General features: G+C 38.9%; 1 protein-coding gene across 2 annotated transcripts in view; it reads left to right on the top strand.

The window, feature by feature from the left end:
• The window catches only part of BTBD1 (BTB domain containing 1), a 56,009-nt gene extending 29,706 nt beyond the window's left edge, over positions 1-26,303 (top strand). Inside the window, exons 4-8 of one of the 2 annotated variants that reach the window (XM_003901317.3) lie at positions 48-245; positions 10,834-11,026; positions 20,178-20,265; positions 23,903-24,049; positions 24,526-26,303. In XM_003901317.3, coding sequence (XP_003901366.1) covers positions 48-245; positions 10,834-11,026; positions 20,178-20,265; positions 23,903-24,049; positions 24,526-24,684 — 785 coding nt within the window. In that variant the 3' untranslated portion in view covers positions 24,685-26,303. Of the gene's footprint in view, positions 1-47; positions 246-10,833; positions 11,027-20,177; positions 20,266-23,902; positions 24,050-24,525 lie in introns of those variants that run through there. The other variant, XM_009210801.1, reaches the window with a different exon arrangement.
• Positions 26,304-27,661: the final 1,358 nt, after the last annotated feature.

Here is a 27,661-nt window from a genome sequence, read left to right as displayed (position 1 = left end):
AGAGCTAAAGTATTTCTAATTGGGTTTATTTTGTATTTTGCCTGCAGATACACTCTGTGCAGTTCTAGAGAGAGACACACTCAGTATTCGAGAAAGTCGACTTTTTGGAGCTGTTGTACGCTGGGCAGAAGCAGAATGTCAGAGACAACAATTACCTGTGACTTTTGGGAATAAACAAAAAGTTCTAGGAAAAGCACTTTCCTTAATCCGGTTCCCACTGATGACAATTGAGGAATTTGCAGCAGGTAAGGGTATAAATTCACCAAAATCTATTTGAAACTGTTTTAATAGTCTGTCAGGGCTGGGCATGGTGGCTCACGCCTGTAATCCCAGCACTTTGGGAGGCCGAGGCAGGTGGATCACTTGAGGTCAGGAATTCGACACCAGCCTGGGCAATATGGTAAAACCCCGTCTCTACTAAAAATACAAAAAAATTAGGCATGGTGGCAGGCGCCTGTAATCCCAGCTATTTGGGAGGCTGAGGCAGGAGAATCGCTTGAACCCGGGAGACGAAGGTTGCAGTGAGCCAAGATCATGCCATTGCATTCCAGCCTGGGCGACAGAACGAGACTCCATCTCAAAAAAAAAAAAAAAAAAAAAAGGTTTATCAGTCTCCCTGTGCCAGAGAGGAAAAGAAGCTGTTATTTATTCAGTACTGATCACATGACAAACATATATGCAAGTGTATGATTTCATTTAAGCCTTTCAAAATTGTATTATCCATATTGTGTAGGTTAGAGAAGTGAAGTTGGGAGAGGTTTAGTGCCTTGCCCCAGATTATGACAGATCTTTATGACTTTTTTTTTTTTTTTGGAGACAGTCTCCTTCTGTTGCCCAGGCTGGAGTGCCATGGCACAGACACATTTCACTAAAGCCTCCACCTCTCAGGTTCAATCAATCCTCCCACCTCAGCCTCCCAAATAGCAGGGACTATAGGTGTACACTACATGCTCAGTTAATTTTTAAATTTTTTTTGTAGAGACAGGATCTCACCATCCTGTCTGGGCTGGTCTTGAACTCCTGGGCTCAAGCCTTCCAAAGTGCTGGGATTACAGGTGTGAGCCACCACACCCAGCCCCTGTTTGACTCTTAAGGTTGATGCTTCTGGTTAAAATCAGATCTGTTTTGAGTCTCCATGACCACTTATGACCACTTATGACCATATCATAATTGACTATTATCTGCCTTTAAATCATGGCCAGGTTGATTCAAAAGAAAGAAAAGTCTCGTGATTTATTTTTTATTTTTTATTTTTTTTGAGACAGTCTCCCTCTGTTGCTCAGGCTGGAGTGCGGTGGTGCGATTTCAGCTCACTACAACGTCCACTTCCCAGGTTCAAAACGATTGTCCCACCTCAGCCTCCTGAGTAGCTGGGATTACAGGTGTGCACCACCACAAGCTGGCTAATTTGTGTATTTTTAGTAGAGACAGGGTTTCATCATATTTGTCAGGCTGGTCTCGAACTCCTGACCTCAGGTGATCTGCCCACCTCGGGCTCCCAAAGTGCTGGGATTATAGGCATGAGCCACTGCGCCTAGCCCTCAATTTTTTAAAAAATAATTTCAACTTTTATTTTAGATTCAGGGGGTAACATATAGATTTGTTTCATGGGTATATTGTGTGATGCTGAAGTTTGAGGTACAATTGATCGCATCACTTAGGCAGTGAGCATAGTATCCAGTAATTAGTTTTTCAACTCTTTTCCCGCTTCTGTCCCTTCCTCTTTCCACCTTTTTAACAGTGCTCAGTGGCTATTGTTTCCATCTTTATGTCCATTTGTATCCAATGTTTAGCTTCCACAAGTGAGAACATGTGGTATTTGGTTTTCTGTTTCTGCAGTAACTCACTTAGAGTAATGGCCTCTAGCTGCATCCATGTTGCTGCAAAAGGCATGATTTTGTTCTTGTTTATGGCTGTGTAGTATTCTGTGGTGTGTGTGTGTGTCCATGGGTGCGTATGTATGTATCACATTCTCTTTACCCAGTCTACCACTGATGGACACCTAGGTTGAGTCAATGTCTTTGCTATTATGAGTAGTGCTGTGATGAACATATGAGTGCATGTGTCTTTTGGTGGAACAATTTATTTATTTTTTGGATATATAACCAGTAATGGGATTGCTGTGTTGACTGGTAGTTCTGTGTGTTTTTCTTTTCTTTTTTTTTTTTTTTTTTTTTGAGACAGAGCCTCACTCCAGGCTGGAGTGCAGTGGTACAATCTCAGCTCGCTGCAACTTCCACCTCCTGGGTTCAAGCAATTCTCCCACCTCAACCTCCCAGGTAACTGGGACTGCAGACGCCCACCACTACGCTCAGCTACTTTTCGTATTTTTTGGTAGAGACGGGGTTTCGCCATGTTGGGCAAGCTGGTCTTGAACTCTTGACCTGAAGTGATCCACCTGCCTTGGCCTCCCAAAGTGCTGGGATTACAGACATGACCCACTGTGCCCGACCTTGGTAGTTCTGAGTTCTTTGAGAAATCTCCAGACTGCTTCCCACAATGGCTAAACTTGTCTATATTCCCACCATCAGTGAGTAAGAATTACCTTTTCTCTGTAGCCTCACCAGCAACTGTTTTTATTTATTTATTTTAGTAGGCATTCTGAGGAGTGAGGAGTGTGAGATGGTATCTCATTGTGGTTTTGATTTGCATTTCTCTGATGATTAGTGATGTTGAGCATTTTTTTCATGTTTGTTGGCTGCTTGTATGTCTTCTTTTGAGAAATGTCTTCATATTTTTTGGCCCACTTTTATGAGGTTTTTTTTTCCTTATTGAATTGTTAAAATTCCCTATAGCTCCTGGATATTTGACCTTTGTCAAACACATAGTTTGTGAATATTTTCTCCCGTTCTATAGGTTGTCCATTTGTTGGGTTGATAGTTTCTTTTACTGTGCAGAAGCTTTAGAAAGTTTAATTATGTCCTATTCGTCAGTTTTTGTTTTTGTTGCAATTGCTTTTGAGGACTTTGTCATAAATTATCTCCCAAGGTCAGTGTCCAGAGTGGTGTTTCCTAGGTTTTCTTCTAGGATTCTTACAATTTGAAGTCTTACTTTAAATCTTATCTTGAGTTAATTTTTGTGTGTGGTGAAAGGTGGGGGTCCAGTTTCATTCTTCAGCATATGGCTAGCCAACTATCCCAGTACCATTTATTGAATAGAGGGATCTTCCCCGTTGCTTATTTTTGTCAACTTTGTCAAAGATCAGATGGCTGTAGGTCTGCAGCTTTATTTCTGGGTTCTCTTTTCTGTTCCATTGGTGCATGTGTCTGTTTTTGTACCAATACCATGCTATTTTGGTTACTGTAGCCTTATAGTATAGTTTGAAATCCAGTGGTAATGTGATGCCTCCAGTTTTGTTCTTTCTGCTTAGGATTGCTTTGGCTATTCAGGCTTTTTTTGTTGTTGTTGTTCCAGGTGAATTTTAGAATATTTTTCTAGTTCTGTGAAAAATGATGTTGGTCGTTTGATAGAAATAGCATTAAATCTGTAGATTGCTTTGGGCAATACGGTCATTTGAATGATACTGAGTCTTCCAATCCATGAGCATAGAACATTTTTCCATTTGTTTGTGTCGTCTGTGATTTCCTCCAGCAGTGTTTTATAGTTCTCCTTGTAGAGATCTTTTACTTAGTAAAAATACATCTAACCAGGATGTATGGATGTAAAAATACCTGATAGAAATACATCTTAAAAATACATCTAACTAAGATGTATTTCTTTTTTGTGTGGACATGGTAAATGGGATTGCATTCATAATTTGGCTCTCAGTTTGAACGTTATTGGTATATAGAAATGATGCTGACTTTTGTACATTAATTTTATATTCTGAGGCTTTACTGAAGTTCTTTATCAGTTCCAGGAGCCTTTGGTGGAACTTTTTTTTTTTTGAGATGGAGTTTTGCTGTTTGTTACCTAGGCTGGAGTGCAGTGGCACGATCTCAGCTCACTGCAACCTCTGCCTTCCAAGTTCCAGAGATTCTTCTGCCTCAGCCTTCAGCTGGGGTTACAGGTGCTTGCCACCACCCCCAGCTACTTTTTGTATTTTTAGTAGAGACGGGCTTTCACCATGTTGGCCAGGCTGGTCTCAAACTCCTGACCTCAGGTGATCCACTTTGCCTCAGCCTCCCAAAGCACTGGGATTACAGGCATGAACCACCACACCCAGCCTGATGGAATCTTTAGAGTTTTCTAGGTATAGAAGCATATCATCTGTGAAGAGAGATAGTTTTGACTTCTTTTCTTATTTGGGTGCATTTTATTTCTTTTTCTTTCCTGATTGCTCTGGCTGGGACTACCAGTACTATGTTGAATAGGAGTGGTGAGAGTGAGCATCCTTGTCTTTTTCTAATTCTCAAGGGGAATGCCTCTAGCTTTTGCCCATTCAGCATGATGTTGGTTGTGGATTTGTCATAGATGGTTCTTGTTATTTTGGGGATATTCATTTGATGCCTAGTTTGTTGAGGGCTTTTATCATGAAGAGATGCTGGATTTTATAGAAATCTTTTTCCATGTCTATTGAGACAACATATGGTTTTTATTTTTAACACTATTTCATGATTGTTGTGAATTGTATTACTTTTTATTTTTCGATTTTATTTTAGTTTTAGAGTGAAGTCTTCCTATGTTGCTCAGGCTGGCCATGAGCTTCTGGGCTTAAGTAATTCTTCTAGCTTAGCCTCTTAGCCAGTGTGCCTGGCTGAATTATATTTTATTATGCTTATTGGCCTTTTTATTTTCCTTTACATTATTCATGTCTTTTGTTGTTCTGTTGGTGTGTTCAAATTTTTGTTACCGGTTTATCTTACATTGATTCTTTGTATATTATATATTCCAGTTTTTCTTTCTGACTTATACTTGTTCCAATTTTCTCCAAGATTGTTTTTGTTTTTGCTGATAAGAATCAGTGTTTGGGTTTTTGTTAAACAAACTTTTGAAATTAAAGTTTAACATCCATATAGTAAAATGAACAAATAAAGTGAACATAACTCATTTAACTAATTTATCCTACCGTACTAGTACCCCAGAAGCCTTTGTCATGACCCTTTAAGTCACTAATCTCCCTCTGAAAGGTGACTACTTTGTCTTCTATAAATTAGTTGTGTCCATATTTAAACTTTATATAAAGGAAATCATATATATGGTGTGTATTCTTTTATGTGTGGCTTCTTTCTCTTAACATTATGCCTGTTAGATACATCCATGTGGTTGAGTGTGGCAGTAGCTCATTCTTTTTCATTGCTTTGTAATATTCTGTCATATGACTGTGCCATGATTTATTTGTCCATTTTACTGTTGTTGGATATATGGATTGTTTCTGTTTGGGGGCCATTGAGGCCATTCTTGTACATGTGATTTGGTATACATATGTAAACGTTTCTGTTGGATATAGACGAGTGGAACTGCTAAGTCATGGAGTGTGCTGTGCATATGGTCAGCATTAGTAGATCCTGCCATCCTGCCAAACAGTCCCTTAAAGTGGTTGTAACACTTTATACTCATCAACAAAGCGAAGAGACATAAGACTTCGTTCTGGTTGCCCACATCCTCTCCAGTACTTGGTATTGTCAGTTTTTGTAGTTTTAGCCATTTGTGTGGGTGTGAGGACGTATTTCATTGTGGTTTTAAGTTTCATGTCACAGCTGATTAATGATGTTGAATATGCCAATAGTTTTTTAATCCAGTCTGACAGACTTTGTCTTTTATCTGAACTGTTTGGTTCACTTGCATTTAATGTAAATTTGTGCAACGGATATATTTGGGTTTATGTTTACCATCTTGCAATTTGTTTTCACAAATTGTCACATCTATTTTTTGTTTCTTTTTTTTTCCTTTCTTGCTTTCTTTTAGAGGAACCAAGTTATTTTTATTATTATTATTTTTTTATTTTTTATTTTCTTTAGGTAATGATAACAGTTTTCCCCCTTAATCTGTGAATATAGTGAACTACATTAATTGATTTTCCAATTTAAACCTGTTTTGGATTCCTTACATAAATCAGACTTGGTTGTTATGCATTATCCTTTTTATATATTACTGGATTTAATTTGCTGAATTTTTAAAGTATTTTTATGACTACTGAATGAGAGAAATTAGTCTCTCTATATATTTTTTCTTGCAATGAAATTGTCAAAATTGTCTTCATACAAAAGTTAGAAATATTTCCTTTTTTTCCCCCCAGTGTTTAAGAGTTTATATTATTAATTTTCTCCGGGAACCAACTTCTGGCTTTATTAATTTTCTCTATTATAGTATGTTTTCCATTTCATTACTTTCTGCCTTTTTCTTTATTACTTTCTTCCTTTCCTTTCTTTGCTTTTAATTTGCTGGGGTTATTTTATTAGTCTTTGTGACTTTTTGAGATACTTAGAAGGTCAACCTGTATTCTTTTTGAATGCATATATTTAAGTCTGTATTTTTCCTCCCAGCACCCTTCACCCCCCAGTTTTTGATATGTGTATTTTCATTATCATTCAATTAAAAATTTTTAATTTTTGCTTTTTTTTTTTTCTTTGACTCATAGATTGTAGATAATTTCCAAATATTTGGGATTTCTTCTTATCTTGCTCTTGCTGATTTCTGGCTTAATTCCATTGTAGTCAGAAAATATATTCTGTATCATTTCAGCCCTTTGAAATTTGTTGATATCTGCTTTGGCCCAGCGTATGGTAATTTTATTTATTTTTTATTATTTTATTTTATTTATTTTTGAGACAGTGTCTTGCTCTGTCACCCGGGCTGAAGTACAGTGGCATGATCTCGGCTCACTGTAACCTCCGCCTCCTGGGGTCCAGCGATTCTCCTGCTTCAGCCTCCCAGGTAGCTGGGATGACAGGCACGCGCTGCCATGCCCAGCTAATTTTTATATTTTTTAGTAGCAACGGGGTTTCACCATGTTTGGCCAGGCTGGTCTCGAACTCGTGACCTCAGGTGATCCACCCACCACAGCCTCCCAAAATGCTAGGATTACAGGTGTGAGCCACCTCACCTGGCCCATACGGTAGTTTTAATAAGTATTCATGTATACTTGAGAAAAGTGTATTCTTATTTGTTATATGCAGAAAAACCTGAATAGTCCTGTATCTCTGCAACAAATTGAATACTATATCTATGAAAGGACTATATAGTAATAATCTTCAAATTTTCTATATATTTATCTATTGATTTGCTTTTTGTTTGTTCTATCAGTTACTAAAAGAAGTAGATTTAAATCTCAGGGTATGATTGAGAATGTGTTTCCTTTTGATTCCTTCAGTTTTCTTCTTTATTTTGAGACTATATCATTAGGTACATTCAAATTTAGGATTTTTTTTTTAATTGAATTTGCTTCTTTATCTTTACAATCTATCTCACTTTAAATCTAATTAAATTTCTTGTGGGTTTTTGTTTTTTATTTTTTTTGCGAAAGAGTCTCCCTCTGTCACCCAGGCCAGAGTGCAGTGGCACAGTCTTCGCTCACTGCAACCTCCACCTCCTAGGCTCAAGCAGTTCTCATAGCTGGAACTGCAGGCATGTACTACCATGCCCTGCTAAATTTTGTATTTTTAGTAGAGATGGGGTTTTGCCATGTTGGCCAGGCTAGTCTCGAGCTCCTGGCATCAAGTGATCAGCTCGCCTCAGCCTCCCAAAGTTCTGGCATGAGCCACCACGCCCGGCCTAAACTTCTTGTTTTAAAGTCTTTGTCTGATATTGGTATAGTTTCTCAAGGTTTTAAAAATTCTATGTCTTTCTCATCCTTTTACTTTTAGCCTTACGTTATTTTGACCATGTCTCTTGTAAGCTTCATTTTTTAAAAATTCAGTCTGAAAGACTTTGCCTTTTATTTGGAATATTTGATTCACTTTATACTTAATATGATTAATAGTCTATTAAACTTTCTTTCTTTTTTTTTTTTTTTTTTTTGTAGACAGTGTCTCTTCTGTCACCCAGGCTGGAATGCAGTGGCATGATTTCAGCTCATTCCAGCGTCAACCTCCTGGGCTCAGGTGATCCTCCCACCTCAGCCTCCCTTATTAAAGAGTCTTTTATTATTATTTTAGTGGGTTGCCCTTGTTATTACAAGAATATATTCTTACTGATTTTTAAATTAAATCTTAAAAATTAAAATTTTTAGGTGGGGAACAGTGGCTCATGCCTTTAGTCCCAGCACTTTGGGAGGCTGAGGCGGGTAGATTGTTTGAGTCGAGTTCAAGGCCAGCCTCGGCAAAATGGGGAAACCCTGTCTTTACAAAAAAACATTTAAAAATTTACCTGGAGTGGTGGCACACACCTGTAGTCCCAGCTACCTGGGGGACTGAGCTGGGGATCACTAGAGCCCAGGAGTTCAAGGCTGCAGTTAGCCATGATCACACCACTGCTCTCCACACCTGGGCAACAGTGAGACCCTGTCTCTAAATAAATTAATTAATTAAATTAAAAAATTTTAATTAAAATTTTCCACACTATAATAAAGGCATTATTGATACTTTTGCTATATTTAACCTTCTCTAGCCTTTGGTGCTACTATTTCGTGTATTTTTATTTTTCATATGTTACAAAGCCCACAAAACATTATTTTTAAAGTCAATAATCATTTTGATTTGCCTATATATTTGCCCTTTCAGTTATCTTCATTTTTTTCTGTATGACCAGATGTGTGCTTCTATCTGGAAACATTTCTGTTAGCTTGAAAAATTCCCTTCAGTATTTCTTTTAGAACAGGCAGGATACTAACCAGATTCTCTCAACTTTTTTTTCTTTTGCCTAAAAACAGCTTTATCTTACTTTTTTTTTTTTTTTTTTTAAAAAGAGATGAGGCCCTGCTATGTTGCCCTGGCTGGAGTGCAGTGGCTATTCACAGCCTCAAAATTCTGGCCTCAAACAATCCTCCCACCCTAGCCTCCTGAGTAGCTGAGACTAGAGGGGCACACCACTGAGCCCAGCTTGCCTTCGTTTTTGAAGGATATTTTTCTGGGTAGAAAGCTCCATCTTTCATTTGAATGCTATTCTATTCTTTTTTTTTTTTTTTTTTTGGAGACAGAGTAAGACTCTGTCACCACCCAGCCTAGAGTGCAGTGGCACAATTTCATCTCAGTGCAACCTCCACCTGCCAGGTTCAAGTGATTCTCCTGCCTCAGCGCTAGGATTACAGGCACCCACCACCATGCTCGGCTAAATTTTGTATTGTTAGTAGAGACGGGGTTTCACCATGTTGGGGAATGGTACCCAACATGTAGGCTTTTATCGCTCACCTGCCTTCCACCATTTCCCCCAGATCCTCAAAGTTCATTATATCATTCTTAGGCCTTTGCCTCCTCATAGCGTCTTAGCTCCCACTTATAAGTAAGACCATATGATATTTGGTTTTCCATTCCTGAGTTACTTCACTTAGAATAATGGCCTCCAAGTTCATCCAAGTTGCTGCAAAGGCCTTTGTTTCGTTCTGTTTTATGACTGAGTAGTATTCTGTGGTGTATATATACCACATTTTCTTCATCCAGTCATTGGTTGATGGGCATTTAGCTTGGCTCCGTATTTTTGCAGTTGCCAGTAGTGCTGCTATAAACATGTATGTGCAAGAATCTTTTTCATGTAATGACTTACTTTCCTTTGGGTAGATATCCGGTAGTGGAACTGCTGGATCAAATGGTAGTTCTAATTTTAGTTCTTTTTTTTTGAGACAGAGTCTTGCTCTGTTGCCCAGGCTGGAGTACAGTGGTGCGATCGTAGCTCACTGCAACTTCCGCCTCCAGGTTCAAGCGTTTCTCCTGCCTCAGCCTCCCGAGTAGCTGGGACTACAGGCGCCCATCACTGCACCCAGCTAATTTTTGTATTTTTTTTTAGAGATGGGGTTTCACCATGTTGGTCAGGCTGGTTTCAAACTCCTGACCTCGTGATCTGCCCACCTCAGCCTCCTAAAGTGCTGGGATTACACGCATGACCCACCATGCCTGGCCCTTTTTAGTTCTTTAAGGAATCTCCATACTGTTTTCCTTAGTGATTGTACTAGTTTACATTACCACCAGCAGTGTAAAAGAGTTACCTTTTCACCACATCCACGCCAGCATCTTTTTTTTTTCTAATTATGGCCATTCTTGCAGGAGTAAGGTGGTACCTTATTGCGGTTTTAATTTGCCTTTCCACGATAATTAGTGATGAGCATGAGCATTTTTTCATATGTTTGTTGGCCACTTGTATATGTTCTTTTGAGAATTGTCTCTTCCTGTCCTTTGCATACTTTGTCCTGGGATTATTTGGGTTTTTTTTCTTGCTGATTTGTTTGAGTTGTAGATTCTGGATATTAGTCCTTTGTTGGATGCATAGTTTGCAAATATTTTCTCCCACTCTGTGGGTCGTGTGTTTGCTCTGCTTATTATTTCTTCTGCTGTGCAAAAGCTTTTTAGTTTAATTAGGTTCCATTCATTTATTTTTGTTTTTGTTGCATTTGCTTTTGGGTTCTTAGTCATGAATTATTTACCTAAGCCAATGTCTTGAAGAGTTTTCTAGATGCTGTCTTCTAGAATTTTTATGGTTTCTTAGATTTAAGTCTTTGATTCATCTCGAGTTGATTTTTATATAAGGTGAGAAAGGAGGATTCCTGGCATCCATAAGGAACAGCATTTATTCCTGAATCTAAATTTTGACTAATTAATGCTTTTAACATTTTAATTAATGTGTTTAACCTCAAATGGATTTATCGAAACTTTAAAATATATGCAAAGATTATATATGCTAAGATTTTTTTTCCCTATTTTTATGTTACATCCTCTAGATTTGAATTTACTTTAAGTGGAGTATTCCAAAGTTAGGAATTGAAATCAAATTGCTTTTTTTAGGTTTATGTTTTTATTTCCACAGGTCCTGCTCAATCTGGAATTTTGTCAGATCGTGAAGTGGTAAACCTCTTTCTTCATTTTACTGTCAACCCTAAACCCCGAGTTGAATACATTGACCGACCAAGGTGCTGCCTCAGAGGAAAGGAATGCTGCATCAATAGATTCCAGCAAGTAGAAAGCCGCTGGGGTTACAGTGGGACGAGTGATCGAATCAGGTATCTGTTATATTGGGGATACGGGGGTAGAGTGGGGGTAGCAGTTACCATTTGGCCTTTTTTATATATTATGGGAGATAATTAACCAACATTTCATTTTATACTTTGTTTAATACACTTTTAAGTTAATACAGGAGTCAAGAAGTCACTGAGGCATCCTGCCCTCCTCACTGATTTGTGAGTGAGGGTGACTTCTTAAGAAAAAAACAGAGTAAGAAAGGATTGGGTTGGACCTTCTGTTATGTGGTTTTTTTTTCACTTGAGATGGAGTCGCTCTGTCACTCAGGCTGGAGTGCAGTGGCGCGATCTCTCTCACTGTAACCTCCACCTCCTGGGTTCAAGCGATCCTCCCACCTCAGCCTCCCGTTACTCGGCAAACCTGTAAGGCATGCACCACCATGCCCATCTAATATTTTTGTATTTTTAGTAGAGACGGGGTTTCACCATGTTGTCCAGGCTGGTCTTGACCTACTGACCTCAAGTGATTCACCTGCCTCAGCCTTCCAAAGTGCTGGGATTACAGGGGTGAGCCACCACACCTGGCTGTTATGTGATTTTTGTTTGGATCACCACTGCCCAGTGAGCTGAGCTCTAGACCTTAATTGATCAAACATTATTTTTACAGGCTTAGGGCTACAATTAATAAATGCAACCTTACTATGTTTAGTGTGAGTTTTTTCTTTGCATGGATGTTGCAGGGAAAATATCTCAGTATACATTTATAAAAACTTTGAGAAAAAAATCAAGAATCTTGAAAAATGCATGCATATAATCCTGTTGAAGAAATTGTCTTTGCTGTATTGTGTTTCTTTAGGTCAAGTGTCAAAATAGAATCAGTGCCAGTCTTCACAAAACATGACTTTTGGATTTTCATTTGTTGAATAGCACTTCAGTATAAAACTAGAAATTAACAAGTTGGTTAAAAAAGAGAAAGCTGGTTGGATGGGGGACTATTATAAATCTCGAGTTAACATGGAAATTAAAAATGTACTTTGTAGGCTGTTTAATAATAATTCACAATAACTATATGTAAAAAATTATGGGATGAGGCCAAAGCTGCACACAAATAAAAAATAATAATTAACTACTTATAATAAATAGAGTAGAAATAAATGATTTAAGCATTCAGCCCAAGTAGCTAGAAAACAAATAGCAAAATAACTGTAAGAAAAGAGAAAGTAAATAGATAAATGCAGAAATTAATGAATTAGAAATAGTAGAATTGATAAATCCATAAGCTGGTTCCTTTAAAAGACTAATAAAATAAACCTCTGGCGAAGGTAATAAACATTCACATTTAGAAGTAAAAACGGGAATATAATTATATGCTGACATTTTTATTTTAATTCTGGGTTTATTCTGTGCTAATAAATTGAACATGTTGATGGAATGGATCATTTTATAGGCAAATATAAATTATCAAAATTGACTGAAGAAGAAAGCCTGAATAGACCAATTACCATGGAAGGAATTAAAAGTTATCAAAGAACTGTCCCTTCACAAGGTGGTTTTTACAGGTGAGTTTTGTCAAATCCTCAAGGAACTGTTAGTTTCCTTGAGCATTAAAAGAATAAAATACTACTTGGTTAATTATTGAAGGAAGCGTAACCCTTATATAGGAATCAGGCAAGACAAAAAAAAATCTAGATCAATCTCAATATAAAGAAGAAAGTTTGTGTAAAACATTAGGATATTGAATCTGTACCTTAGGAGAATAACACTGTATGACCCAAACAGAATTTATTTGGAGATTGAAAGAATGGCTCAGTGTTAGGAAATGTATTAGTACAATTCTCACAACAGATCAAAGAAGAAAAACAATTTGATTTCAGTCGATGTCAGAAAGGTTTTTGATAAAATTTCACCTTCATTCCAGATATAATTCTTACTAGATTAGGCCTAGAAGAGTACTTGTTTGCCATGATAAACTATTGAAACCTCAAGATAGAGATGCCTACTATCCTTGCTGTTTTCAGCAGTGTTACTATAATTCTGATTGATTATTTGCTAATGGCATTATATACATTAGTAGTTCACAACCCTATCAAACCCAGTTCTCTCTTTTTTTAATAAATATTTTGTAATTCCCACTTTACTAACCTGAAATAAAATTCATAGATAATATGCTTTATGCATTTTGTAATTGATGAGTGATCTAGTTATCATATAAAGGGGAAATAAATGTAACTTATAGTAAAATATGTAGTTCAATACATAGACTTTGGGTAGGACAACACTAGAAGGCAAACTGAAGCAGTCAGTTGCTGTACATATATGTATCACCATGATGAGACAGTTTCAGCTGCACAGTACCCGTGTGTTATGTCTTAAATACCATGAGCAGCATTGCTGCCACTTACGTTTTCTTTAAAGGTTCCAAGTAAAAGAGTATATATAGTTGATCCTACTCATGGTGTCTATTTCTGAACTTGCCTACTGGCTGAAATTTATCTGTAACCTGTAAAGTCAATACTCGGGGCGCTTTCTTAGTCATTTTCAGCAAAGGCTTTAGTTGCCAGACCAGCATGTTTCCAGCGGTGGCTGAACAAGGCAAGGCTCTACTTTCCTGTTTCAGCTCTCCTACAGAGGTGGAGACGGGGAGGGACAGTGCAGTGGAGTGCAGGAAACTCTGGCTCTTGGGCAGGTTGAATGGGGCTTGAATCCCAGCTCTGGCACCTCTTAGTGGGGCAGCCTCAGACAAGTCACTTAACACTTCCAAATTCTGTTTTCTCTTTTGTGGAATAAAGAAAATAGAATATACTAGGACGAGGTGTTTATTGGTTTGTTTTGAGATGGAGTTTCGCTCTTGTTGTCCACGCTGAAGCGATCTCAGCTCACTGTACCTCCAGGTTCAAGTGATTCTCCTGCCTCAGGCTCCCAAGTAGCTGGGATTAACAGGCATGTGCCACCACACATGGCTACTTTTGTATTTTTAGTAGAGATGGGGTTTCACCATGTTGGCCAGGCTTGTCTCGAACTCCTGACCTTAGGTGATTCACCAGCATCAGCCTCCCAAAGTGCTGGGGTTACAGGTATGAGCCACCTCGCCTGGCTGGATGAGTTGTTTTTAGGATTTAAGATTATAATCTGTGTGAGGTGTGTATATATGTGTATATGTATAGACACACACACACACACACACACACGCACGCACGCATATTTCCCCTAGGAGCAGTGGTTTAGTATTTGCTAATTCTGTATATTAAGAAATATAACTTATGCAGATAATGAGAATTTACTGTATATTGCTTGTTTATATGGTAGTCGCCTCTTGTAAAAGTCTGAATATTAAAATTGCACTAAAAGACTGGGCACGGTGGCTCAAGCCTGTAATCCCAGCACTTTGGGAGGCCAAGGCAGGTAGATCACCTGAGGTCGGGAGTTCGAGACCAGCCTGACCAACATGGAGAAACCCCGTCTCTACTAAAAATACAAAATTAGCCAGGCGTGGTGGCGCATGCCTGTAATCCCAGCTACTCGGGAGGCTGAGGCAGGAGAATCGCTTGAACCTGGGTGGTGGAGGTTGCGGTGAGCCAAGATTGCGCCATTGCACTCCAGCCTGGGCAACAAGAGCGAAACTCCGTCTCAAAAAAAAAAAAAATGCACTAAAAAATCTGGTTTATAAACAAAATGGAATGAGGTTCAAGGCTTGTAGTTATAAACAGATTTTTTTACCTACATGAATTCTGGCAAGACACCTAAAAGTTGATTGAGTTACGGGAGACTGTTCTATGCATTTCAGGATATCTAGTTTCCCTGGCTCCTGCCAGTAGTGCCCCTAAACCTTTGTGAAATCGAGTATGCCTTCTTGAGGGTGGAACTGCTCTTGAGAACAACTGGTCCACCTAGATAACCTTAGTGTCAAGCCAAAAAACTACTAGAACCAATAAAAGAGAATAGTGGCCACTTATAAAAAGCATATTTAAAAACCATTGGTGTTCCTGTATGTCATCAAAATTCAGTTACAGAGATGAGTAATGGTGACAGTTATACAATGATATGAATGTATTTAGTGCCATTGAGCTGTACACTTAAAAATGGTTAAAATGGTACATATTTTACCACAAAAAATTATAATATAAAACAATTTGGTTACAATTGAGTAAATATCAGTACATAATATTTTGAGTGTGTTACTATTATAGTATGTTACTGTATTACAGTAATTTTATATATCACTATATATATAGAATGTTACTATAGTATTGTGAATAATCCCATTCATAACAGTAACATAATATTAAATAGTAGGATTAAACCCAGTAAGAAATATAAAGTACATTAGCTTTATGAAGAACTGGAAAAGTTTGAGTAGAATCATACTTTAATAAGGACAGTGTCTTCCAAGTTAACCTATGTATGTTAGAGAATTTCTTTCAGAAGTCACATACTATTTTAGGTAGTGGAGAGTGGCTTGGCAAAATTCTTTTTTTTTTTTTTTTTCTGTGACAGAGTCTTGTTTTGTTGCCCAGGCTGGAGTGCAGTGGTGATGAGATCTGGGCTCACTGCAACCTCCGCCTCCTGAGTTCAAATTATTCTCCCTGCCTCACCCTCCCGAGTAGCTGGGATTATAGGCGCCTGCCACCATGCCTGTCTAATTTTTGTATTTTTAATAAAGACAAGGTTTCACCATGTTGGTCAGGCTGGTCATGAACTCCTGATCTCAGGTGATCTGCCTGCCCCAGCCTCTCCAAGTACTGGGATTACAGGTGTGAGCAACTGCACCCGGCTGGCAAAATTCTTAGCAGTTAATTTGGAAGAGTACATGTTTCTCTTTTAATAAGAGTAATACAGATGACAAGACAAAGTATTGTAAAGCTATAGGAAATTAGTGTTGTATGGAGCAGAGTATAGATGTCAGAAACTAACCTAACATAAACGAACATTTAGAAAATGATATGGCCAGGTGTACTGGCTCACCCCTGTAATCCCAGCACTTTGGGAGGCTGAAGTGGGCGGCTCACTTGGGCCCAGGAGTTTGAGAGCAGCCTGCGCAACATGGTGAAACTCCATCTCTACAAAAAAAATTTAAAAATTAGGTGTGGTGCATGCACCTGTAATCGCAGCTACTTACGAGGCTGAGGAAGGAGGATCGCTTAAGCCTGGGAGATTGAGGCTGCAGTGAGCTGTGATCTCACCACTGCACTCCAGCCCAGGCAACAGAGCAAGACCCTGTCTCAAAAACAAAAAAGAATATGATAAAGGTGAGAGAAGGATTAATCACTGGGAAAATTAAGTTAGATCCTTACTGATCCCATATACCCGTATTCATGTAAATTAAAATTTTAATATTAAAACTAAAACCATGAAAGTGCTGGAACAGGTAAATGTTTATGTACTATAAGGATGTGGTAGACCTCTCTAAACTTGGCATATATCATAATTTTGAAAACAGATAATTCAAAAATTTTAAGTACAAAATCACCATAAAGTTAAAAGATACGTGAAAAATGGGAAACGTATAGTGGATATTACCAACAAAGCATAAATATCATCTATATATAACATGATCTTTTGAATCTACATTAAAAAGACAAACTCATCTGTAGAGAAAAATGAGAAAAGAACATGAGTTCAGTATTTCATTAGACAGAAAATCCAGTGGGCAGTAAGCATATGAGCAAATGTTTTATCTCATTAATAATCAAATAAATAGGCTGGGCGTGGTGACTCACACCTGTAATCGACGCACCTTGGGAGGCTGAGGCGGGAGGATCTGTTGACCTCAGGAGTTCCAGACCAGCCTGGGCAACATGGCGAAACCCCATCTCTACAAAAAAATATAAAAATTAGCTGAGCATGGTAGCGTGTGATTGCTTGAACCTGGGAGGTTGAGGCTGCAATGAGCGGAGATTGTGCCATTGCACTCCAGACTGGGTGACAAAGTGAGATCCTGTGTCAAATAGTAACAATAATAATCAAAATATAAATGGAATTTGTCACTATCAGTTTCTCAAAGGCAAAAGGAAATGAAAAATACTCCTGGTTGATAAGACTGAGAGTAAAATGATCCTTATACCTTATGGGGTATAAAATGTTATCTTTCCAGAAAGCAAGTTGACAATGTTTACCCTAAAGCCTTAAGACTCTGTCTTTTGACTGGGTGTGGTGGCTCACACCTGTAATCAAAACACTTTGGGAGGCCAAGGCAGGAGGATCACTTGAGCTCAGGAGTTCAAGATCAGCCTTGGCAACATAGTGAGATCCTGCCTCTACAAATAATAATTTTTTAAAAGTTAGCTGTATGTAGTGGCATGCACCTGTGGTCCCAGATATTCAGGAGGCTGAGGCAGGAGGGTCGCCTGAGCCCAAGAGGTTGAAGCTGCAGTGAGCCATGATTGCACCACTGCTCTCCAATTTGAGTGACAGAGCAAGACCCTGTGTAAATAAAGAAATAAAAATAAAAATTTTTTAAAGAATGTGCCTTTTATTTTCATCAGCAATTCTACTTCTAGGAATTTATTCCAAGGAAAATAATTAAGGCTTCATAAAATGATTTAGCTATAAGATTGTTCATCATGCCATTATTATATAATAAAAACTGCAAATAACCTAGATTATCCAACAAGGCATTAGTTAAATATAGTGAATTGGTAATTTTTTTTTAATCATTTTACATGAAAAAGAGGTTACAAATATATATATTCTGATATGATTTTTAAAATTATATATATGTTCATAGAAATGTAACTGAAAAATATAAAGGATTAAAAAATGTAAAGGGTTTGCAAGGGCTATCTCTGGATTTATGGATACTTTTAAATTTTCCTCTTATTTAGCTGCATTTTCTGTTTTTTTAAGCGGGATATATTATTGTTTATTATTTATTTGTAATAGTTTAAGTTCTAGGGTACATGTGCACAACGTGCAGGTTTGTTACATATGTATACATGTGCCATGTTGGTGTGCTGCACCCATTAACTCGTCATTTACATTAGGCATATCTCCTAATGCTATCCCTCCCCGCTCCCCCCGCCCCACGACAGGGAGACTGAGTCTCTCTCTGTTGCCCAGGCTGGAGTGCAGTGGTGCGATCTTGGCTCACTGCAGCCCCTGCCTCCAGGTTCAAGCGATTCTCCTGCTTCGGCCTCTTGAGTAGCTGGGACTACGGCACACACCACCACACTCAGTTAATTTTTCTATTTTTAGTAGAGACAGGGTTTCACCATGTTGGCCAGAATGGTCTCCATTCCCTGACCTCATGATCCATCCCCATTAGCCTCCCAAAGTGCTGGGATTACAGGCATGAGCCACTATGCCTGGCCTATTTTTTTTTTTTTTTTTGAGACGGAGTCTTGCTTTGTCACCCAGGCTGGCACCATCTCGGTTCACTGCAACCTCCGCCTCCCAGGTTCTAAGCAATTCTCCTGCCTCAGCCTCCTGAATAGCTGGGATTACAGGCGTGTGCCACCATGCCTGGCTAATTTTGTATTTTTAGTAGAGACGAGGCTGCACCATGTTGGCCGGGCTGGTCTCGAACTCTTGATCTCAGGTGATCCACCTGCCTCGACCTCCCAAAGTGCTGAGATTACAGGCATGAGGCACTGTGCCTGGCCTGCTTTTTTATAATAAAAATTATAAATAACATATATTAGAGCCAGAAGTGGGTAGCTCATGCGTATAATCCCAGCAACTCAGGACAATGAGTTGGGAGGATCATCTGAGACCAGTTCTAGACCAGCCTGGGCAACTTAATGAGACTCCATCTGTAAAAAAAAAAAAAAAATTTTAACTAGCCAGGAATGGTGGTGTGTGTCTGCAGCCCAGCTACTTGGGAGGCTGAGGTGGAGGGATCACTTGAGCCCAGGAGTTCAAGCCTGTGGTGAGCCATGATTGTACCACTGTACTCCAGCCTCAGCAATAGAGCAAGACTCCATCTCTTTTAAAAAAATTACATGTTTGTAAGTGTTTAAGGTGATCTTACTGTACCAGATGTTTAAAATAGTACTGTTATCTAGCTTATAGGGCTGTTATGATGACTGAAGGAAATAATTCTGTAAAGAACTGAAGTTCAGTGCCTGGCACACTAGGAAGTACTCATGAAGTGGTATTGATGTGCTAGTAGTATTACTAATAATTGAGGTTGTTGCTGAAAATGTTGAGAATTACTCAGTGTTATTTTGTACTGTAAGACATTATAATTATGTCAGATTTTACAGGCTTTTAGTTCCTTCTTCTTCTTCTTTTTATTGTTTGAGAAGGAGTCTCGCTGTGTCGCCCAGGATGGAGTGCAGGGTCGCCTGCAACTTCCATCTCCCAGGTTCAAACGATTCTCCTGCCTCAGCCTTTCAAGTAGCTGGGATTACAGGTGCCTGCTACCATGCCTGGCTAATTGTTATATTTTTAGTGGAGACAGAGTTTTGCCATGTTGGCCAGGCTGGTCTCAAACTGCTGAACCTCAGGTGAGCCACCTGCCTCAGTCTCCCAAAGTGCCAGGATTGCAGTGTGAGCCACCGCACCGGGCCTCAGTTCCATATGTATTTAATATCGGTTTTTATACATTCACAAAATGGAGTAAGATGGGTCAGTATTTCTTAACTATTATGATCAAACTGGATTTACTAATTATTCTAGTTAGTAAACTGCATTCGAGTCCTGTCCCAGCCTTTTGCCACCAGTATTCTATTAGAGTAGCCTGCTCCCTTCACAGCTCTTGTTACAATTTGTAATTATTTATTTATTCGTTTCTTGTATTATCAGTGTCCTCCATTAGACTGTAAGCACAATGCAGGTAGAAACTGTCTTGTTGACCATTACTTCTGCAGTGCCAGGCCTAGTACCTAAATATGATAGGCCCTTAGTATTTATTGAATTGATAATTGTTATAGTTTGAGATGCTGGGCTTCAGTCCTAATGGCTGACATGTCTGCGTTCATGAAAAAGATGTACAAATATTTGGACTCATATAGCACTAACATTGTCATTACAACAAAAGTGGATATTTAGGTTAAATTCTTTTACAAAACCAATTTTTAGGTTCCTGTTAAGTTCAAATCTACTCTAGAAAGCTTTTTGGTAAGCAAACAGATGACATTTCCAAGGATATCTAATTTGTTTTCCTCCAGGTTACACTTAAAAAAATTTATAACCCTTCAGAATATGAACACATGGGATTAATTATGTTATTTTATTTTTGGCTTCTTTCTCTCAGGTTCACAGTTAATAGAAGGATCTCTATAGTTGGATTTGGCTTATATGGATCTATTCATGGCCCTACAGATTATCAAGTGAATATACAGGTACAGTTTCCTCCTCTACCATATATCATCTTAAAATAAAACAAATAGGTAACTTTACAATAAGATATTGTTTTGACAGAATCCAAATTTCAGTATAATTGTCAAAGGAATCAGAAGGCCTCTCAGTAGCGTTGTAAGCATAGAGAGTTCTGTTTTAGAATTGATCTAAAAAGTCTGGTTGCAGAAAATTGGGGTCCTTCACAAAAGCATTAGCATATAAGGAGCTCTTCTTTGTCCAGGAATCCCTTCTATTAGTACTTCCTGCTCTGCAGTCTTAAAACACCCTCCTGCCTTTTTCATGGCCCTTTCAACTCCAGGACTGAAACTAAATTTCTTGTAACTGGTATGAGCATCCTGTGACTTCCCGAGGGGCTGAGCAGACCCTACTTTATTCTTGGTTACTTTTTTTTGAGACAGGGTCTCACTTTGTCGCCCAGGCTGAAGAGCAGTGGTACGATCACAGCTCACTGTAGCCTCAATCACCCAGGCTCAAGAAATCCTCCCACCTCAGCCTCCCAAGTAGCTAGGACCACAGGCATGTGCCACCTCGCCCAACTAATTTTTCTTTGTTTTTTTGTTTGTCTCGCCGTATTGCCCAGGGTGGTCTTGAACTCCAGGGCTCAAGTGATCTTCCTGCCTTGGCCTCCCAAGGCATTGGGATTACAGGCATTAGGCCCCTGCTTCATTCTTTAGGCTTTCTCCACCTCAGTTCTTTCAGATAGGGCACTACTCCTCTTTCTGGAGGAAAGTTAAAATACTTGTCTCCTTCCTTTCCTTATTAATAAATAAGGTGTTCTCTACACTTTTGACTGCATACCCCGATTAGTAAAATTAGTAAATTTATTTTTGAAAACACATCCATATTGTATTTTTACTTACAAACTTATATATATGCAATACTGTATGTATATTTTATGTATAAATTGAAACATGAAAAATATGAGAAAGTAGACAAATGTTTCACATTTTTGTTTATCAACAGAAGAACCCACCATCTCTAAAATGTTATTAATATATTATCTTTAATAATAAAAACTTTGGTTAACTTTATGATCAAAATGCATTGTTTTCAAAATACTGGTTTTATATTTTGTGATACAACAGTTCAAACATCTGGCTTGATGACAGTCAAAAGATACCATACTACCTCAGAAAGAAGATACCATCCTCTAAAAGGAAGAATTGCGTTATTGGCTCTGCCAACAGAATCATTCTACTTATTTTCCAATGCTGTACACTAAGGTTTATTGTGAAATTCAGCTGCTAAATTTACATCATTCATGTCAGTTTGTTGTACTTATAAACCAATTAGAAAGCTATTTTTTTTTTTAAACAGAGTCTCTCTATCACCCAGGCTGGAGTGCAATGGCACGATCTCTGCACGCTGCAACCTCTGCCTCCCAAGTTCAAGTGATTACTGTGCCTCAGCCTCCCAAGTAGCTGGAATTACAATCACGCGCCACCATACCCAGCTGATTTTTGTAGTTTTAGTAGAGATGGGGTTTCACCATGTTGGCAAGGCTGGTCTCGAACCCCTGACCTCAGGTGTCTGCCCACCTAGGCTTCCCAAAGTGCTGGGATTACAGGTGTGAGCCACTGTGCCCAGCCAAAAAGTTATATTAATATTTTAATAAATTTTAAACTCACTGAAATTATTTGAAAGATTTTTTAATAGGTTAGAAAATTTTGTTTCCATGTTTTTTAAGTACAGAAAGACATTAGCAAACCTCTGAAGGATATAAAAGATTTTCACAATCACTCCCCATTGTACTTTATATACTTTTTTAACGTATTGTTAAGATCCTATTTAGTAGACCCCATGAACCCACTGAAGCAAGCTGGATAATTGGCAGGTCCAGGAAGGCGCAAGTTCCCCACTGTCAGCCGCTGATTGTGGAACCTCACTCTTACATTATGTATTACAGAAGTCACCAGACTCGGCCTGGTGCGGTGGCTCACACCTGTAATCCCAGCACTTTGGGAGGCCAAGGAGAGTGGATCACGAGGTCAGGAGTTTGAGACCAGCCTGGCCAACATGGTGAAACCCCGTCTCTCCTAAAAATACAAAAAAATCAGCTGGGCATGGTGGTGCATGCCTGTAATCCCAGCTACTTGGGAGGCTCAGACAGGAGAACTGCTTGAACCGGGACCTGGGAGGCAGACATTGCAGTGAGCCAAGATCACGCCACTGCCTTCCAGCCTGGGCTACAGAGTGACACTCCGTCTTTAAAAAAAAAAAAAAAAGAAGACACCAGACTCCTTGTGTACAAACTGAGGGAGGGCATCAGGATTATAGGTACATTAAAATGACGAAGTGTACCAGCCATCCCATTACTGGGTATATACCGAAAGCATTATAAATCATGCTGCTATAAAGACACATGCACACATATGTTTATTGTGGCACTGTTCACAATAGCAAAGACTTGGAACCAACCCAGATGTCCATCAATGACAGACTGGATTAAGAGGCACATATACACCATGGAATACTATGCAGCATAAAAAATGATGAGTTCATGTCCTTTGTAGGGACATGGATGCAGCTGGAAACCATCATTCTCAGCAAACTATCGCAAGAACAGAAAACCAAACACCGCATGTTCTCACTCATAGGTGGGAATTGAACAATGAGAACACTTGGACACAGGAAGGGGAACATCACACCCCAGGGCCTGTTGTGGGGTGAGGGGGGAGGGATAGCATTAGGAGATATACCTAATGTAAATGACGAGTTAATGGGTGCAGCACACCAACATGGCACATGTATTCATACGTAACAAACCTGCACGTTGTGCATATGTACCCTAGAACATAAAATATAATTTAAGAAAAAAAGATGAAGTATAAATACTATGAGTAAAATAATAGAAACCGTCTGGGCAACAGAACATGATCCCATTGCCACAGAAAAAAAGTGAAAAATTGGCCGGGCGCGGTGGCTCACGCCTGTAATCCCAGCACTTTGGGAGGCCGAGGCGGGCGGATCACGAGGTCAGCAGATCGAGACCATCCTGGCTAACATGGTGAAACCCCGTCTCTACTAAAAATGCAAAAAATTAGCCGGGCGAGGCGGCGGGCGCCTGTAGTCCCAGCTACTCGGGAGGCTGAGGCAGGAGAATGGCGTGAACCCGGGAGGCGGAGCTTGCAGTGAGCCGAGATCGCGCCACTGCACTCCAGCCTGGGCGACTAAGCGAGACTCTGTCTCAAAAAAAAAAAAAAAAAAAAAGAAAAATTAGGGCTGGGTGCAGTGGCTCAAGACTGTAATTCCAGCACTTTGGGAGGCTGAGGTGGGCAGATCACTTGAGACCAGGAGTTGGAGACCAGACTGGCCAACATGGTGAAACCCTGTCTCTACTAAAAATACAAAAAAATTAGCCAGGTGTGGTGGTGCACACCTGTAATCCCAGCTACTCAGGAGGCTGAGGCACGAAAATTGCTTCAACCTGGAAAGTGGAGGTTTCAGTGAGCTGAGATCCCACCACTGCACTCCAGACCGGGCAACAGAGTGAGAGTCTGTTTAAAACACACACACACACACACACACACACACACAGATGCCTAAGGGCTTCATATTATTCTGTAGTTTGCTTCATTTGGTTTAACTTAAATGTAACTTGTCTCTTAAAAATTACAGATCATTGAATATGAGAAAAAACAAACGCTGGGACAGAATGATACTGGCTTTAGTTGTGATGGGACGGCTAACACGTTCAGGGTCATGTTCAAGGAACCCATAGAGATCCTGCCCAATGTGTGCTACACGGCATGTGCAACACTCAAAGTAAGAATCATGCACGATGTTCCAGATGGTTTCCTCTTGAATGTTGCAGAAAGTGTGTTTTAGAAGCTGGGAGTCACTGACAGCTGAGCCATTTATAAAGAGCGGGGAAAAGAAGCTGGTACCTAAAATATTCCACTGCCTTCTGAAAAGAAGTGCTTCTCCCCACAGCTCTGTTCTAAAGGAAGTAGGTCTTCCTAAGAAGTAGCCCTTTGTTTCAGTAAGCAGTTGAATGTTTGGCAGAAAATAAAAGTAATTTTTAAAAAATTTTTTCACTATTCTCTAATAGCTGGGCTCTACATTCAGTATTTTTATTCATTAATTAGTTTTTTGGTAAAAACTTCATTTTTTTCTAAATGATATCATAAAATTTTATATAGGAGTGATAGTGTAATGTAATAGAACATTAATTAAAACACCACATTAAACTGAGTGCTTATTAAATGAAAATTACTAAGGAACCTTTTGTTCTCATTTAGGGTCCAGATTCCCACTATGGCACAAAAGGATTGAAGAAAGTAGTGCATGAGACACCTGCTGCAAGCAAGACTGTTTTTTTCTTTTTTAGTTCCCCAGGCAATAATAATGGCACTTCAATAGAAGATGGACAAATTCCAGAAATCATATTTTATACATAATTTAGCATTATACTACATCTTGGCAAAATAGTACCATACAATCTAGTGTCAAAAACATAAATGGCCACAAAAAAGTAGTTTGAGTGTTATGAATATTTATAATCGTAAGATAAGAAACAGTTTCTTAGAGGAGATAGAAAAATGTTTATTTAAATCTTTGCATGATTTAAAAACAGATTTTCCATTTTCTTACAACTTTAGGAGAAAAGAACTGGGTTTAATGGTTAAAAAAAAAGCACAGCCTTTTCAGCTTCATCTTGTATAATTTCATAGATTGGCTGACTTAGGGTCTTTCAATAGTTTGGAAATTGAAAGATTCTTGTTATATATAGCTAGTTTGGGTTTGTTTTTAACTATTTTGAAGGTTAATTGAGATGGGCAAATAGGCTTAATTAACTGTTTTGAAGGTTGGATGAAAAGAGATGGGTCAGTATTCCTACAGAATTCGTATTAACTAAATTTCAGAAAATTAAGAAGCTGACTTTATATTTGGGGGTTTGAACTATCTAGTTGTTAGCATTTGTAATAATGCTAAAAAAAGGCCTAATAAAATGCCCAAGAAAATTTTCAGTGCATTTACAGAGAAGGATATTTTGTAGTAGTAATGTGTTATGTAGTACAGTTTTAAAGCTATAAATGGAATTTTGTGTAAATTCACAAAAATGTGATATAAACAGGATCTAAGACTGGATTCTCTGTCACTAAACTGCACCACTATACCTGTCTTCCTGTGTGGGGGACACTGCTGATGGCTCCCAAGACTGAGACGATGACGGTGATGACGACTGGGTGAACAGACATCACTTCAACATTGTGAAAATCCTGCACAGCAAGAAACCGAATAAAATACTAACATTTCTAACAACTGCTCTGATATTGTAAAGAGATCCAACAGAATCACTCCTGCTGAAAAATACACTTTCTGCCACCTACACATTTCTATCTAGAAAGTAAAATTTGCTTCATGGTCATGACCCTATTAGTCACTGTTACAGCTGTGTTGGGGATAGGAAGTATATCTGGCAGATTGACATATATACGCTTTTTTATAAAGCAGATTTTTAAAATGTAGTAAGATTCATTTTTTCCCTTGAAAGTGATTCTCTTATAAAAAATGTAAGTGGAGTTTAAGGTATATCAAATCGTTGTAGAAGGTGATTAAAAATCAAAATTCTTTTAAGTATCAATTTAATTTTTTCTAAATAATATATAAAAATTTTTCATCCAAAGCAATATTTCACTTTATATTGTCAAGAAGGTAGGTATATTGGTGGCTGAGGTCTCCTGAAATTGCTAAAGGGAAATTTTTCTGTGGTAATGCTCTTATGGATATAAACCTCAGTTAAATGGAATATCTATGGGATGTGTGGTTCTGGTTAACTAAAAATTAACCAGTAAACACTCTGTAGTAACCATTATACAAAATACTTCTGCCTTAAAAAATATGATATGCCAGAGATGAGTAAGTGTTTCTTGACGGTGGAGACCTTTCAAATGACCTTTCTGTTGAACTGAACAATTGAAACCGCATCAGCCATAGAAAGGACAAGAAACAGAACTGTTTACTAACTTTGGGACATCCCCTGGAATTTTTAAAAATAAATATATATATGTAACCCTTTTTTGTCATTTGCTTTTTCTTCTAAAAGTGAATATAAACAGCATTTTGATTTTTTGTTTGTTTGTTTTTTGAGATGGAGTCTCGCTCTGTTGCCAAGGCTGGAGGGCAGTGGTGTGATCTCAGCTCACTGCATCTTCCACCTCCTGGATTCAAGAAATTCTGCGGCCTCAGCCTCCAGAGTAGCTAGGATTATAGGCGCCCACCACCATGCCCAGTTAACTTTTGTATTTTTAGTAGGGACGGAGCTTCACTATGTTGGCCAGGCTGGTCTCGAACTGACCTCAGCTGCCTTGGCCTCTCAGAGTGCTGGGATTACGGGCGTGAGCCACCACGCCTGGCTATAAACACCATTTTGGAACAGAGGTTCTGGTTAATTGAGTTTAACTTTATGGGAGTAATGCAACACAAAATACAAATACCTCACTGCTGACTTAAAGCAGTTCATAGGAACTGCAGCGATAACTGCCGCTGCCTTTTGTTTCTTGATCACTTCTTGTGGTCTCAGGTTTTTCTCCCCTGTTCTAATCTCAGGAGGTGGAGGATGAATGTGGGAGAATCCAATAAATAATCTTACTGTTAGAGTGTGACTATCATCTTACAGCTGTTTATTAATAATAACTACCCAAGTGACTACTATGTACTAGGCTCTGCAATAAGTACTTGACTACATTCTTATTTGTTTCTCACAGCATCAGTATGAGGTAAGTACCCATTTCACGGGCAAATTAAAAGGTCAGCTAGGCTGGGCATGGTGGCTCACACCTGTAATCCCAGCACTTTCAGAGGCTGAGACAGAAGGATCACTTGAGGCCACGAGTTCAAGACCAGCCTGGGCAACATAGACCCTGTCTCTGAAAAATAAAATTAGCTGGGTTGTGGTGGCACGTGCCTATAGTTGTAGCTGCTTGGGAGGTTGAGGGGAGGATTGGTTGAGCCCAGGGGTCCAAGATTACAGTGAATTATCATAGCACCACTGCACTTCAGCCTGGGTGATAAAGCAAGACCCTGTCGGGGCAGGAAAAAAAAAGTTTATCAAGTGGTGGGAGGTGGAATTTAAACCCATTTACAGAGTTGAGAAAATATTTTGCAGGGTTCAAAAATAACATGTCACCATTCTCAAACTTTGCAGTGAGACCCAAAAAGATACTTGACTATCTACTATAAAATATACTTTCTGTTTTAAGAAAGTGTGATATTCCAGTATCTACCCAACAAATTGAGATTCCTTGCCTTATCAGAGTGTTGACAGTAGTACCTATAGTTTTGTTTTGGTTTTTTTTTAATTATTTTTTTTTTTTGGAGACGGAGTTTCACTCTGTCGCCAGGCTGGAGTGCAGTGGCGCAATCTCGGCTCAC

The sequence above is a fragment of the Papio anubis genome, chromosome 7 (assembly GCF_008728515.1).
Source record: "Papio anubis isolate 15944 chromosome 7, Panubis1.0, whole genome shotgun sequence".
Classification (NCBI taxonomy): Eukaryota; Metazoa; Chordata; class Mammalia; order Primates; family Cercopithecidae; genus Papio; species Papio anubis.
Note: the sequence above shows the minus strand (reverse complement) of the source record. Positions and strands in the feature narration are given on the sequence as shown.